The following is a 13,207-nucleotide window of genomic DNA, read 5'->3' as shown; positions in this document are numbered from 1 at the left end:
CAGAATAATATTTTGTGACACATTCATAGAAAATCCTCCACAACAGCACTGAAATACAGATTTGGCTTCATCATGTCAGAGGTGGACGCTCCGAATGGCATCTTTAATCTGATTGTGAATAAAGGTCAAGGAAACATATTGGTCTATACAACAAATGCGCTTGGGTTCATGCATGAGCGGGGGGTAGGGGGTACTCAAAGGGAATCATTTTTCATTTGTTTGAAATTTTTATTTGTTCGGTCGGGGAAGCTTATCGTATTGAATTCACATTGTGTTTACTCTGGAGTTCAAACAGAGCCGAAATCAAGTCTGGCATTCCTTCTGCTCAATCTGTTTGACAGGCGTGTTTGTTTGTGTCGGTGCTTCTGTTTGTGTGTGTGTGTCTGTGTGTGTGCATGAGAAAGAGAGATACAGAGAGGGAGAGAGTCAGAGAGAGAGAGAGAGAGAGAGAGAGAGAGAGAGCAAGAGAGAGTGAGAGAGAGAGAGAGAGAGAGAGAGAGAGAGGGAGAGAGAGAGAGAGAGAGAGAGAGAGAGAGAGAGAGAGAGAGAGAGAGAGAGAGAGAGAAAGAGATCTGGTATTTTACTTGATGGCCTCACACATATCCAAGCCCATCTTCACGCAGTTCCTGGCGTGGTGAGGCAGCGACTCAGGCAGACCGGACACACAGTAGTAACAATCTCCCAGGATCTTGATTCGCATACACTCATTTTCCTTAAAGAGAGAGAGGTGAAGAGGGGAGCAGGAAGAAGTATAGATTTATCATCAAACTCCTTAATCTATTGTCTAAAATGATCCATATCTTAACGAACATTGAACTATTTAATTCATAAAAATGCTGTTTCTTATGCTCTCTCTCACCTCCACACAATCAGTCACATCCATCAAGCCCAAAATGATACACCCACACACATTACACATTAGCTCTCATTCCACATGTGGGATGTGTAGCAGCTTATCGTTGGATCAGGTTTATATAACGGCAGCTCCGTCAGGCGGGAGGACAGAGCTGCTGGACACAAAGCTGAGAGAGCCTGACTCAACTGTTTAGACCCGAACAACAGTAGTACCCATGAGACTGCCAGATACACTCTGACCGGCCCACACTGCTGCAGCTGGCAGCTGTTACCACGCACAGCGCTCCGGGAAGGTACGGTACGGAGACCGACATTGGCCGCAGGACAGAGAAAACATTCATTTCAAGGCCGCGCTTCATCAGATTGACAGGCAGCACAAGTCAGACCCGACTGTCTCTTCTTGGTCGTTTTATAATTAACCAATTTGTGCACACCATCTAAATTAGGTCACGCGGAAGACTTTTTACAGGATATTCTTACGGTTGCTTTAGGAGACATGATCCTTCTCTTTTCTACTGGTTTGTCCATATCTGCTGGGATTGTTTTCATTTGAGGCACACAGCATCCTCTCGTATGTAGTGTGCAGAATGTGTAAATGGAGAAGGCTTGTCACAAGTTACCTTCGCAATCTGGTCAAACTTGCCGAAAAGTTCATTCAGCATATGAACAAGTTCACCAGGGGAGCAGTCACTCGCCAGCCTGGTGAAGCCCACAATGTCGGCATACAGAATGCTGCATAAAACGAGAAGAAACAACAAATAACACGATTAATATTGCCTTACTGAATTACACAAGCACCAACTAATAGAATTCAGTACATTCCCAGTTTTTCATTGTTCTATACAGGCAATGGCAAATTGTTTTTCCTTGAGTAACATGGATACGGAGCACTTCTAAGTCCTTGAGCATTTTCACTACTATGGCAATAGATTAAACATTTTGACGGAGGAACTACAGAGAAAGCTGTACTATACTTGACAAAAACACATTTGCTTCTGCTCAGACTCGCAGTGCAATAAAAAAAAAGATGGGCTGTCATAGGTTAATGTTGGGGAACGGCCCTGATTTTAAACATGTGGTTAACGTTGAGAAATGTAACTTCTTGGTTAGGTTAGAGAAACAAAATGACTTGGTTAAATATCATGGTTTGGGTTAAAATCAGTTAGTTACAGAAGTGGTTATGAACTAACTTACTTAAATTGTTAAAAAAAAAGTCGACTTTTGCTTCCACACGGGACACAACAACAGCGGTCCCTTCAGTGAAAATCCTGTGTTTGTTTGAGCCATCCATCCACCCTGACCTTCCTTCCTACATAGACTTTTGCACTCTGTATACTATGTCACCTGACAACATATGTGTTTTCCCAATATACATATACAACCTGCTGTTATGGTGACAACATCAAGATTGCCACTAACTTATACGGATCATACACTTTAGCTGCTTCTTTCCATCATGTTGGCATTGAACACGTCATTACCTATTAATATTTCACACTTAGATTATATATATATTTTGAAATATACAAAACAAACAGCACTTCATACATTGTGTCTCCAGCTCCTCTGTATCAGACTGTTTCCTAAAGAGACGGAATGATATTTCAATACGAATTAAAACACAGGGTGTAATCAACAAGCAGTTATTAAAACTGCAGACAGGATAGTGAAGGCAGTGGCTGGTGTTCGGCTCTCCTCAACTGTCTAGTGTAGGAGGAGTCAAACGGACACATGTCCTTGGGTGTCAGTGCTTTGTCCTGGAGAGATTGCCCTCATCACTGTGAGCTAAACCATGTGAGTATCTGTTATTATTGGAAGGATAATAGGCAGATCAACATGAGCACTTAGACACACGTGCACACACGCACGCACACGCACACACACACACACACATGCACACAGTGATATTGTTTCTCCTGTGAAGCTCCAGCATGAAGGAAAACAGGAGATTCTATGGAGAGGCTCTTATGGTTAGCCTGGATTTGTTCCTTCGAACTTCACAATATAGAGGAGGATGTCATCAAGGGCAGAGTGACCTTCAGGTACAATGGAGGTGGATTAACTCTGAATTGAATTTGGCCATAGCAATGAATGATGATATGGTGAGAAAGGAAAGAAGAGGAGGAGAGAGGAGGAAATGACCGGGTGAGAGGGGCAGAGAACATAGGAGTAATCCAAACGTCAGAGCAAATACAGAGGGGAGGACAAAAGAAGTCGAGTGATGAGCAGAGAGGGGGGGGGTGACAGGATGGTATAGGAGAGAAGAAAATAATAACCTTTATTATGTGGTGGCACAGATAAAGAGGGAGGACTCTTACCTGACATTGGTGTGCCGCTGCACATAGAGGTTGTGGAAGTTGTTGGTGCTCTCAGTTCGACCGAAGTTGGGTCCCTGCAGCCTCTGGATGATCTCGGCTTTCATCACCCTGGCTATATGAGCCGGCAGTAAGGACAACAGTAAACGCTCCTGAGGACGGAGAGAGTTAAAGGTTGGGATGAAAGCCATACAATACAGTCCAGCAAATACGATCTGATGGCCTACAGCCTTGCATCCAAAAGAGTTGAGAAAATGTACTATAGAGACAAAATGTGACGAATCCCAAAAAATTGAAACCCCATTTTTAATTGAAAATAACATAAAGACACCATATCAAATGTTGAAACTGTGTTGTTGCATGTCCATTTTGAATGTGATGCTAGCAAAAAAAGTTTTTAAAAAGTTCGGACAGTGGCAACAAAACACTTTTAAAGTTGTGAAATGCAAAAAAGAAAACACCTGGTGTAACATCTCATAATTAATGAGGTTAAATGTTAATAACATGATTGGTATTAAAAAAAAGAGCATCCCAGAGAGGCTGAGTCTGTCTGAAGTAAAGATGGGGAGGGGTGTACCACTGTAATAGTGCAGAAATTTATAAATGATGTTTCTCAATGTATGATTTAAATTAATTTGGGGATTTCATCATCTACAGTACATAATGTCATTAAAAGATTCAGAGAGTCTGAAGAAATCTGTACACAAGGAACAAGGCTTAAAACCAATACTGGATGTTAGTGATCTCTGGGCCCTCAGACGTCACTGCATTAAAAACAGACATGACACTGTAGCAGACATCACTGCATGGGCTCAGGAACACTTCCAAAAACTGTGAACACAGTTCGTCGTTGCATCCACAAATGCAAAATGAAACTCTACCATGCAAAGAGGAAAACCGTATATAAATCAGATCCAGAGACGCCACCGGCTTCCCGGTCCCGAGCTCATTTAAGATGGACTGAAGCCAAGTGGGAAACTGTCCTGTGGTCTGACGAGTCAAAATTTGAAATTCTTTTTGGAAATTATGGACACCACATCCTCTGGGCTAAAGAGGAGAGGGACCATCCAGCTTGTTAACAGCACAAGTTCGAAAGCCAGCATCTGTGACGGAATGGGGGTGCATTAGTGCACATGGCATGCGTGACCAACCCATTTGTGACGGCACCATTAATGATGGACCATATATACAGGTTTTGGAGCAACATATGGTGACAAGGAGACAATGTCGTTTTCAGGGAAGGTCTTGCTTATATCAGCAATACAATGCTAAAACCACATTCCTACAATCCTACGTAAGGCAAGCATGGGAAAGCATTCCACCTTCAAAATGATAGCAATTGGTCTCCTCAGTTCCCAAACATTTACAGAGTCTTGTTAAAAGGTTCTAGATAAGGATATAATTTTTTAAAAAAGAATAGTTTTTTTTTAATTGTTTCAACAAATCTGAAATGTTGTCATTGTACTGTTTTCAATTACATATGGGGTTTCAAGGGTGCAAGCTAAGAACTGTGATTCAAAATATTTGTTGAAGTAAATGCAGGATTCAGGGTTTTTATTCCACAGAGGAATACACAGTTTTTATACAGCCACACATGTAAAATGTGTTCTATGGAGTGGCATATAACCAGGTTGTTGTTCTGTTTGATTCCTTCTATGTTCTATTAACAGATGATATAATACAAGATAACAGAAGAGTCCAGAGCACAATATAACACATAGAACACTTCTATCCTGCTCTGTTCTGTTCTGTTGTACCGCATATAAATATAGCAATACAGTCATCCACAGCTAATATTTAACCTCCTAAATAGATTTATACATTCCTTTAATTATGGCTCATTGGGGCTAATTTGTCAGCGCTGAGCACAGGAAGCTAAAGTCAAGAACAGAAGAGTGATTGAGGCAGAGACATTTTCTTCATTTTCAATTATTATGCAGCATAGCAGAGGAAAGCAACAGAGCAAGTTCTATACATTTGTAGAATGCCTGTGATCCTATAAGGGAAACGTAAAAGAGAGATATATGTCAGATAAACTTACAAATAATTCATTTCTGATGTTGAGCCCCCTGTAGTGTAGTGGTGGAAAATCGGCATATTCTTTACTCTTAAATTCACCTATAGCTGCATGTAAACGTCTTATACAAGACAAGGTCATTGCATTATATGGTCAGTTATCTGGAGGAAAGAGAACAACCAGAACCAAATATGCAAGGTCCATCACTCACAGCTGTTGTGTAACTGTATAAGTTGTGGGTTTTTGCTTTAGTTTAGCACCTTCCACATTGAATGGAGGGATTTTTGTGGGTGAGTTTGAGCGTGCGTGTGTGGGGTGTGTGTGTGTGTGTGTGTGTGCGTGTGTGTGTGTGTGTGTGTGTGTGTGTGTGTGTGTGTGTGTGTGTGTGTGTGTGTGTGTGAGTGTGTGCGTGTGTGTGTGTGTGTGTGTGTGTGTGTGTGTGTGTGTGTGTGTGTGTGTGTGTGTGTGTGTGTGTGTGTGTGTGTGTGTGTGTGTGTGTGTGTGTGTGTGTGTGTGTGTGTGCATATTAGAGAGAGCGAATAGCTGCCTGAGGGGGTGTGACTCATAAATGCGGCTCACAGCAGAAAGGGTCATTAGATTGTTCACACACCACAGGTTCATTTCCTAAAACACAGAAGCAAATTAAGTAGAGAGGGGGGTTGGAGGAGTGCACTAAAAATAGAAATCCACACCACCTGCACTTATTTACTTATTCAGCACTGAAGCAATATGAACACTCTACTGCAGAGGGGGTTGATAGCCTGAAGAAAGGCAAGTTTATGAAGCACATGTTTGCTTAATGAACGAAAGCGATCTGTATTCAGCTATTGAATGAAATTTGGCATAGTGCACTGCGTTCTCTCTCTCACACACACACACACACACACACACACACACACACACACACACACACACACACACACACACACACACACACACACACACACACACAGACATACATACACACACACACACACACACACACACACACACACACACACACACACACACACACACACACACACACACACACACACACACACACACACACACACACACGGACTGGAATATTCATAAAGTATGTCACTGACCGGTGGTAATATATGTTTTCAAAAATAGTTAAATTGCCCATCTGTAAAATAAATGACATGGGCACACAGGGTATTTGTAATATTTTTACATATACATGCATTTCAAGTTGATAGAAAAATGATAAATTATGTATTTCACCATTAGAAAGGAAATACTACAGTTTTACATTTCCTATAATCTGTACTGAGTGGGCCACCACTTATTAATGTATAATTGAATGTATAATTTCCCTGAAGAGTGAATGCCTAATGTCAGGTCAAAGATGCTAATGTCATGTAAAGGTCACTGCATAATGCCTCTTTAGACATGACAGACTTACCGACTCCTCATCCCTGACAAAACTCAGAAGTGAAATATCTTAAAAATAAGTCAATTATTAATTAGTTAATTTTGGCTTTTATTCAGTATGTGTGGCTCGGAGAGAGAGAGGGGGGGGGGGGGGGGGGGGAGAAGAAGAGTCTACAGCCAAACTAGCAGTTCTGTGAGGCTATACAACTGTGCTTTGAGCTAAATGCTAACATCAGCATGCTAACTTACTCCCAATAACAATGCTAACACTGATGTTTAGTGAGATTCAATGTTCACCAAATTAGTTAGTGTTAGCACGCTAACAATCGCTAACAGAAAGCTGAGGCTGATGAGAACATCATTAGTTCTGCAGATTTGTGTTAGAAATTAAAATACATTTTTCTTGATGCCGCTAGATTAGTAGTGAAGGGAATTCACCAAAGCGAATAAATCTCTTTCTGAGGGGAACGTGAATGTCTGTACCAAGTTTCAAAGTAATCCATCCAATCGTTGTTGAGACATTTCAGTCTGGACCAAAGTGGGGAACTGACCAACAGACAGACATTCCTAGAACTAATTCCTAGGACAATAAAGGTCCCATGTTGTAAAAAGTGAGATTTTCAAGTCTTTTTTTAATCAGATGGAGGTTCTATAGTATTCTGTGAAAGTGTGAAAACGCTCAATCTACAGAGAAATACACACAGCCCGTTCAGAAACTGTGCCTTAATGTCACAACTATACTACATATACTGTAGGTAGAAAGTGCTGGTACAGTGCTGTTACAGTCATTCCCTGGCTACAATGAATTTATAGTGATGGCAAGAGTGAAGATGTGGAAAACGCAGAAACGCTGACCAACCAGAGCACACTAGCCTTTTTTGGGAAGAGGTCTTAAAGAGACAGACACTAAAACAGAGTGTTTCAGACAGAGAGAGAATAAAGGTATATTCAGACGGACAGGATTTGAAAAAGAATGTCATTTTTTTCAAGTATGAACCTGAAAATGAGCATAATATGGGACCTTTAATAATTGAAGGTTCTGTATAGTTGTAGCTAAGGTATTAGATCATTTATTATTTTTCAGTCCTGTAATGAAACTGTTAACTCAACAGTAACAGGTATCAAAGCAGGAGCACCATCTTTAATGCGTCACTTGAATGCCCAGATACCAGTTTAATCACTTGCTAATTTCAAATCTAGGTTTGTGTGTGCGTACCTGCTGGTGCTTCTCAAACTCGAGTTTAATGGGTGACTTGATGCAGTTGCAGGTGTCTTGGTAGGTCTGTTTGAGAGCCAGGTCCATCAGGTGTTTGTGGTACGCCCCGGCCAAGTTACCACAGGTGAAGATGATCACATTGGCTAAGATCTGTCACATACACCACATACACAAACAAAGAATAAAGCATTAAAATAATGTGAGGAGGTAACGCGTGTTCCAGATATGCCTGTATGTGTAATTTTCCCACTATCTACCTCCTTCTACCCAAGTCTACATTATTACCTCGTAAAACCAAGCCAAAGCACACACTTTGACTGCACTTTTCCATCACTATGTCAACCTCAAGCTCTTTAAATTGTGGCCTTGCATATTAATAGGTGCTGTATCCAAGGGCAATGAGCATCTACGAGCATGTTTTATTGTTGGTTTGATTTTCCACTGTGTATGTGTGTCTGTGGGAGAGAGAGAACAGAGAGGTTATCATGATTTTGAGTGTAATCAGTGTGTACTTTGATGGGTGATTTGAAAGAAGCACTGTGTGTGTGTGTGTGTGTGTGTGTGCGCGTGTGTGCATGTGTCAGCCATATCATATCAATTATATTATATTTACTTTAAGTGTTATCTGGCATGTTTCTGTATCTCAATTTCAGCATTATGAGGTTGTGTGGTGAGACTTTTTTGTGCAACTGTACAGTATCAACAGTCCATTCATTTAGACCCAGTGTTTTAAGAGCTGTTCCCTGAGTACATTAAAGGCGCTTCATTTGACTCTGGGGGCTTTGCTGAATGTGCTGTGTCACAACGATACAGAATAGGTTTACAGTTTTACAACCCAGGCCTTATTAAGATGTTGCACCTCATCATTTTTAATCGTGCATAGAACAGCCTTACCAATCTCGTTTCGAGAAACCCCTGCTCCGCAGCTAATAGCGCAGTGAAGCACTCATTCGGGCCTTCAGAAAAAATGAAAAGAGGAAGCTCACAGGAAGTTGTGTAAATTTAATATTTGAACAGCAAAAGTTGTAATCTGTAAGAATTGAGATACGTTGTTTCTAGTTGCCGCTTTGCAGGCGAGCCTCTGGGACTTCATCTCCCAGAGTTCCTTTTGAAACCGAACAGTGTCCGCTGTAAGGCATCAGTAGATTGGCAGCTCTTATCTGCACGATGTGGCGTGATGCCTTCACATGCTCCACACTGATAGGAGGTCCAAACAGAGAAGGGGAACGATGTAGAAAGCGGCACTAACTGTGCGCCGCATTTGGATTTTAGCGTGTGAAAGTTGCCACAAACACATCGTGTTTCTCGCTAAAGCAGCAAGTAGAAGTGCTTTCATTAGTGGGTCACATGATCGATCAACAACTCACTATTTGATAAGATAGTACCTAAAGAGACCATGACTACGTGACAATCTTACCCAACTTAAACTTTAAGTCTAACATGAATAATTATCTGTCTTACCTGCCAGACTAGAGGTTCCAGTTCTGTGACGGTGGACGCCAGACAGATGCTGAGTGTGACAGTGTGCGAGAAGCAGGTGATGGCGCTGGCGATAATGGCCCCTCTCATGGAGAAGGGCAGCATGGTGTAGACAACAAACACGATGAACAGGAAGAAGGACACCTGGAAACGGAAAACAAAACAGAAATAGGGTATGTCAACAAGGGAAAGGGGAAAATGTGGGAAAAAATCTGTTATAAGCTCTTGACATTTTTCTCCCCCAACTTTGTAGCGTTTCCGCGGCCTATAAATATAACTGTTAAATAATTCAACTACTGCGTGAGAGAAATATGCAGGAAAAAAACTTTAACACCATCATGCTTCAGCTCTGATTTACAGACGTGCAAGCATAGCTGACAGTTAATGAAAGACATCACAGCTCAACCAGTTTAATGCTGATACAAGTGGTCATATAGGCACAGAGGTAATACCAAAAATGACAACAATGCCCAAATATAGATCCCACATATGCCTGATTGTTTCCAGCGGAGATCTCTGTTCTGTATCTCCCCTCTTTGTCTGCTTCTTGCCTAAATACAGAATGTACTCATCAGAATTGCTGCCCACTCGATAAACTGCTGATCTCGTTATGAATTATTAGAGATGAGTGGGCTGCTCTACAAACAACTAATCCTAACAAAATATAACCACTCGAAAATCCAAAAAATAACACTGCAGCACCTTACTGAGGAAAATATTCACACCGACCCTCTTATTCACTACAGTATATTTAGTCCTCTCTCTTTGCAGGTTTCCATCAAAGCCTCTTTCTCTGACCTCCCATCTGCTCTGACTTTGAAAGTGTGCATGCATGTTCCTGTGTGTTCCTGCTTACGTGTAGATGTGTGCATTCCTACTGCGTGTTGCTCGTTGATACCATGCGCCCTCTTCCCACTTCCCATACCGTCTGTCCACCCCTTCCTGTTATGGTGACTTTCGGTGGCGACGATGCAAACGGATCACAGTTTGAACTGGGGACATCAGATGAACTTTGACCTTCCTGCCTGTCTGTTTATGTCCTGTGTCTTTCAGGGTCAGAGAGCCGGTCTGCAGACAGGAATCCACTGAGTGACGGCTTGGAGTGAATCCGATTCGCAAACAAACAAACCCCTGACAGAAATTAATCTTGCTAGCCAGCAAAAGCTCTTCCCATGCTACTCACGGCGTTAATAACATCAACATTATAAACGTTATTTGCAGTGACAGGCTACTTGGTGAAGCGTTATGAGGAAATAATTACTCCTACCGCTGACATGCAGTGTTTTATCAGGCAAGAACATGACTAGAACATTGGATATAAGTGATTGTTTGGTTGGCTGAGTTCCTTCTAATAGAAGACCTGAGCACAGAGAGCAGAGAGAGGTGTTTTGTGTAGGCTTAGGCTTTCTGTTGCTAGGGGAACCAACAGGAAAGGATGCTGACGTTGGAGTAGATGTGGTGCTTTGAAGGTCCTGTATATTTTGCCATAACCTTCAACTCCTAACCCTGAACTCCAACCTCCCCCCACCCAAAAAGAAAAACGGAGGGCAGTTGGATTGTGTGATGTCCCGTGTGTTTGGGTCGCTGAGGGAGAGGCAGTCCGATTTCAGGTGCGTCACAGGCAGCCAGACGCACACACTCCATCTCCATCGCACTCTGGCCTGAATCCTAATACAACCTCGAACACCTCGAGATGGGAGCTGCAGCCATCATCTCACTTCAGCTTCTTCAATTACTTTTTTTGCTCTCTCTTGTTCAGAGCACACAACCCTCCTCTGTGTGTTTCAGATGAAAACAGCCCACACAGTGTGTGAACTCTTGCTTTAACAAGTTGTCAGACCAAGTAATTGGGGCATTCCATATGAGATTTTATACTCTGTTACATTAACAACAGGTGTGGTTGTGCCGACCACTGGCACCTGCTGCCCACGCCACACACACCCACGCGCGCGAACACACACTCACGCACACACACACACACACACACACACACACACACACAGATATGCTTGAATACCTACATCAAAAAATGTTTTGCTCCTCGCTCGACTCAGCATATATAGCGTAAGAAGCCTGGCAGTGTTCTACAAGTATGTTCCCCCCATACACACACTGGCACGCGGGTCAGTGACAGCGTCTTGATTCTGGGGATACCAGGTGTTGCAGCCATGTTTAATCTGACTTCTGGAAAGAGCTGTGGCCTTCAGAAATCAAATAAAGCCCAGAATAACAGGGTAATGCGGCTAGACGGTGGCAGAAATGACTTCTGCTGTTTTATTGGGGGAAAGTGAATGACCAAGCAGAGCTCCAGCTTCTCTTTATAATAATAATAATTATAAAATCTTGAATTGTCTTCTTCCAAGGGACCCCAGGAAGCTTTACATATTTGACGGCAGAACAAATTACATGTCTTCTCATCTCCGTCTCCCCTTCTCTCTCTCTTCCAGGCCTTCAGTGTTATTAGCTCTGTGTTCTTCACCAGACATGCTGTTCTCTCAGTAATCACAATCAATCCGACCCACTGAGAGCTGGCTGCAAATCCTGCTGTTCTCCTTCAACTGCATTTCTTTCTTTCCTTTCTGTCAGTTTTCTTTTCTTTGTTCGTTTCTTCCTGTCTTTTTTTCCTGTCTAGGGGCTCGTTCAAGATGAGCCATGTCTGCGCAGAATTGAGTACCAGAGATCGCTGCACAAAGCACGATTTGCGTCCGACTTGCTCTGATGTCTTGCACACGTGGGCAACGATAACCTCGCAAGTCTAAGCCAGATGCAGAATTTAGAGCCTGATCTAAAAGCTGGTTTAAATGTTGACTCAACAGCATGATGTTTTATAGAAACTGAATTGGAGAGATTTTGGTTAAATTTGTCTGATTTGAAGGTTTATTAACAGAGCAAATGTTGTGTGGCTGATGGTGATGTTTAGTAGACAGAGAAAATAAATACATCCATTATTTAGAACATCAGCATAGGCTATTGTTTGTGTTTAACCACGTTAAACAAAATATTAATCATAGCTGATTCGTTTTTTACATACTTTAAATACTTAAAAAGGGAACGTACCTATGTTACCTGGGTCCTATGTTACCTGGGTCCTATGTTCCTAGCTTTGTATGTGACCGGGGAACAAAGTAACCTTTTTTTAAGAAAAGGGTCCTATGTTCTTATGTTGCTTATGTGACCTGGGGAACATAGCGATTATCCCCTTTAGATAGTGTCTGAAGTTGGACTTTTTAATAGGCTTCTCTAATCATAATCAAAATGAATCACTTCTTTCTGTCTGTTATTTTTTCCACAATCAGCCCTGAATTCCATGACAAATAGGCCTATGTAGACCCTAACCCTACCCCCTAACCCTGACCCCAACTGTAACCCCTAACCCTAACAAAATGCTGAATCAAATCGGTGAAAGCAGAGGCTTATGTGACCTGGGGAATATAGCGATTACCCCCTTTAGAAAGTGTCTGAAGTTGGACTTTTTAATAGGCTTCTCTAATCATAATCAAAATGAATCACTTCTTTTATCTTCCTTTCTTTCTTTCTTCTTATAAACTCAAACTGGCAGAGAGACAGGGAAAAGACAGATAGATAGATAGATAGATAGATAGATAGATAGATAGATAGATAGATAGATAGATAGATAAGTGGGAGAGTCATGGGAGCAGAATAGAGTGATTAATAATGCAGAATGATTATGCTCTAACAGGTGGATGATGATAAAAATATCTCCAACCCAGAGGAGGGAGGGGAGGAGTGAAGTGGAAGAGAGAGGGAAGAGAGGAAATGTGGGTGGAGGATGGGGTGTTAACAGCAGAAGAGGAGGCAGGTGGAAGATGGGGAGAGAAAAATGGGATTTGATGAATAGAGGGGGACAGGAGTTAGATTGAGAAAATAGGATTCCTGAGACAGAGCGAGAAGGAGTCTGGCACTGAAAACTAATGTGTCTGTCTG

The 13,207-nt window shown here is 42.0% G+C and overlaps 1 protein-coding gene across 2 annotated transcripts in view; it reads right to left on the bottom strand.

Moving 5' to 3' along the window:
* Positions 1–13,207, bottom strand: part of adcy2b (adenylate cyclase 2b (brain)) — a gene marked incomplete at its 5' end in the record, with an annotated part of 49,917 nt that overhangs the window by 25,498 nt on the left and 11,212 nt on the right. For both annotated transcript variants that reach the window (XM_083925725.1, XM_083925724.1), the window contains 5 exons: positions 585–712; positions 1,476–1,587; positions 3,174–3,322; positions 7,784–7,933; positions 9,245–9,406. In XM_083925725.1, coding sequence (XP_083781851.1) covers positions 585–712; positions 1,476–1,587; positions 3,174–3,322; positions 7,784–7,933; positions 9,245–9,406 — 701 coding nt within the window. The remainder of the gene's footprint in view (positions 1–584; positions 713–1,475; positions 1,588–3,173; positions 3,323–7,783; positions 7,934–9,244; positions 9,407–13,207) is intronic.

Source organism: Echiichthys vipera (genome assembly GCF_963691815.1).
Source record: "Echiichthys vipera genome assembly, chromosome: 13".
Lineage (NCBI taxonomy): Eukaryota > Metazoa > Chordata > Actinopteri > Perciformes > Trachinidae > Echiichthys > Echiichthys vipera.
This window is presented reverse-complemented; position numbering and strand designations above follow the sequence as displayed.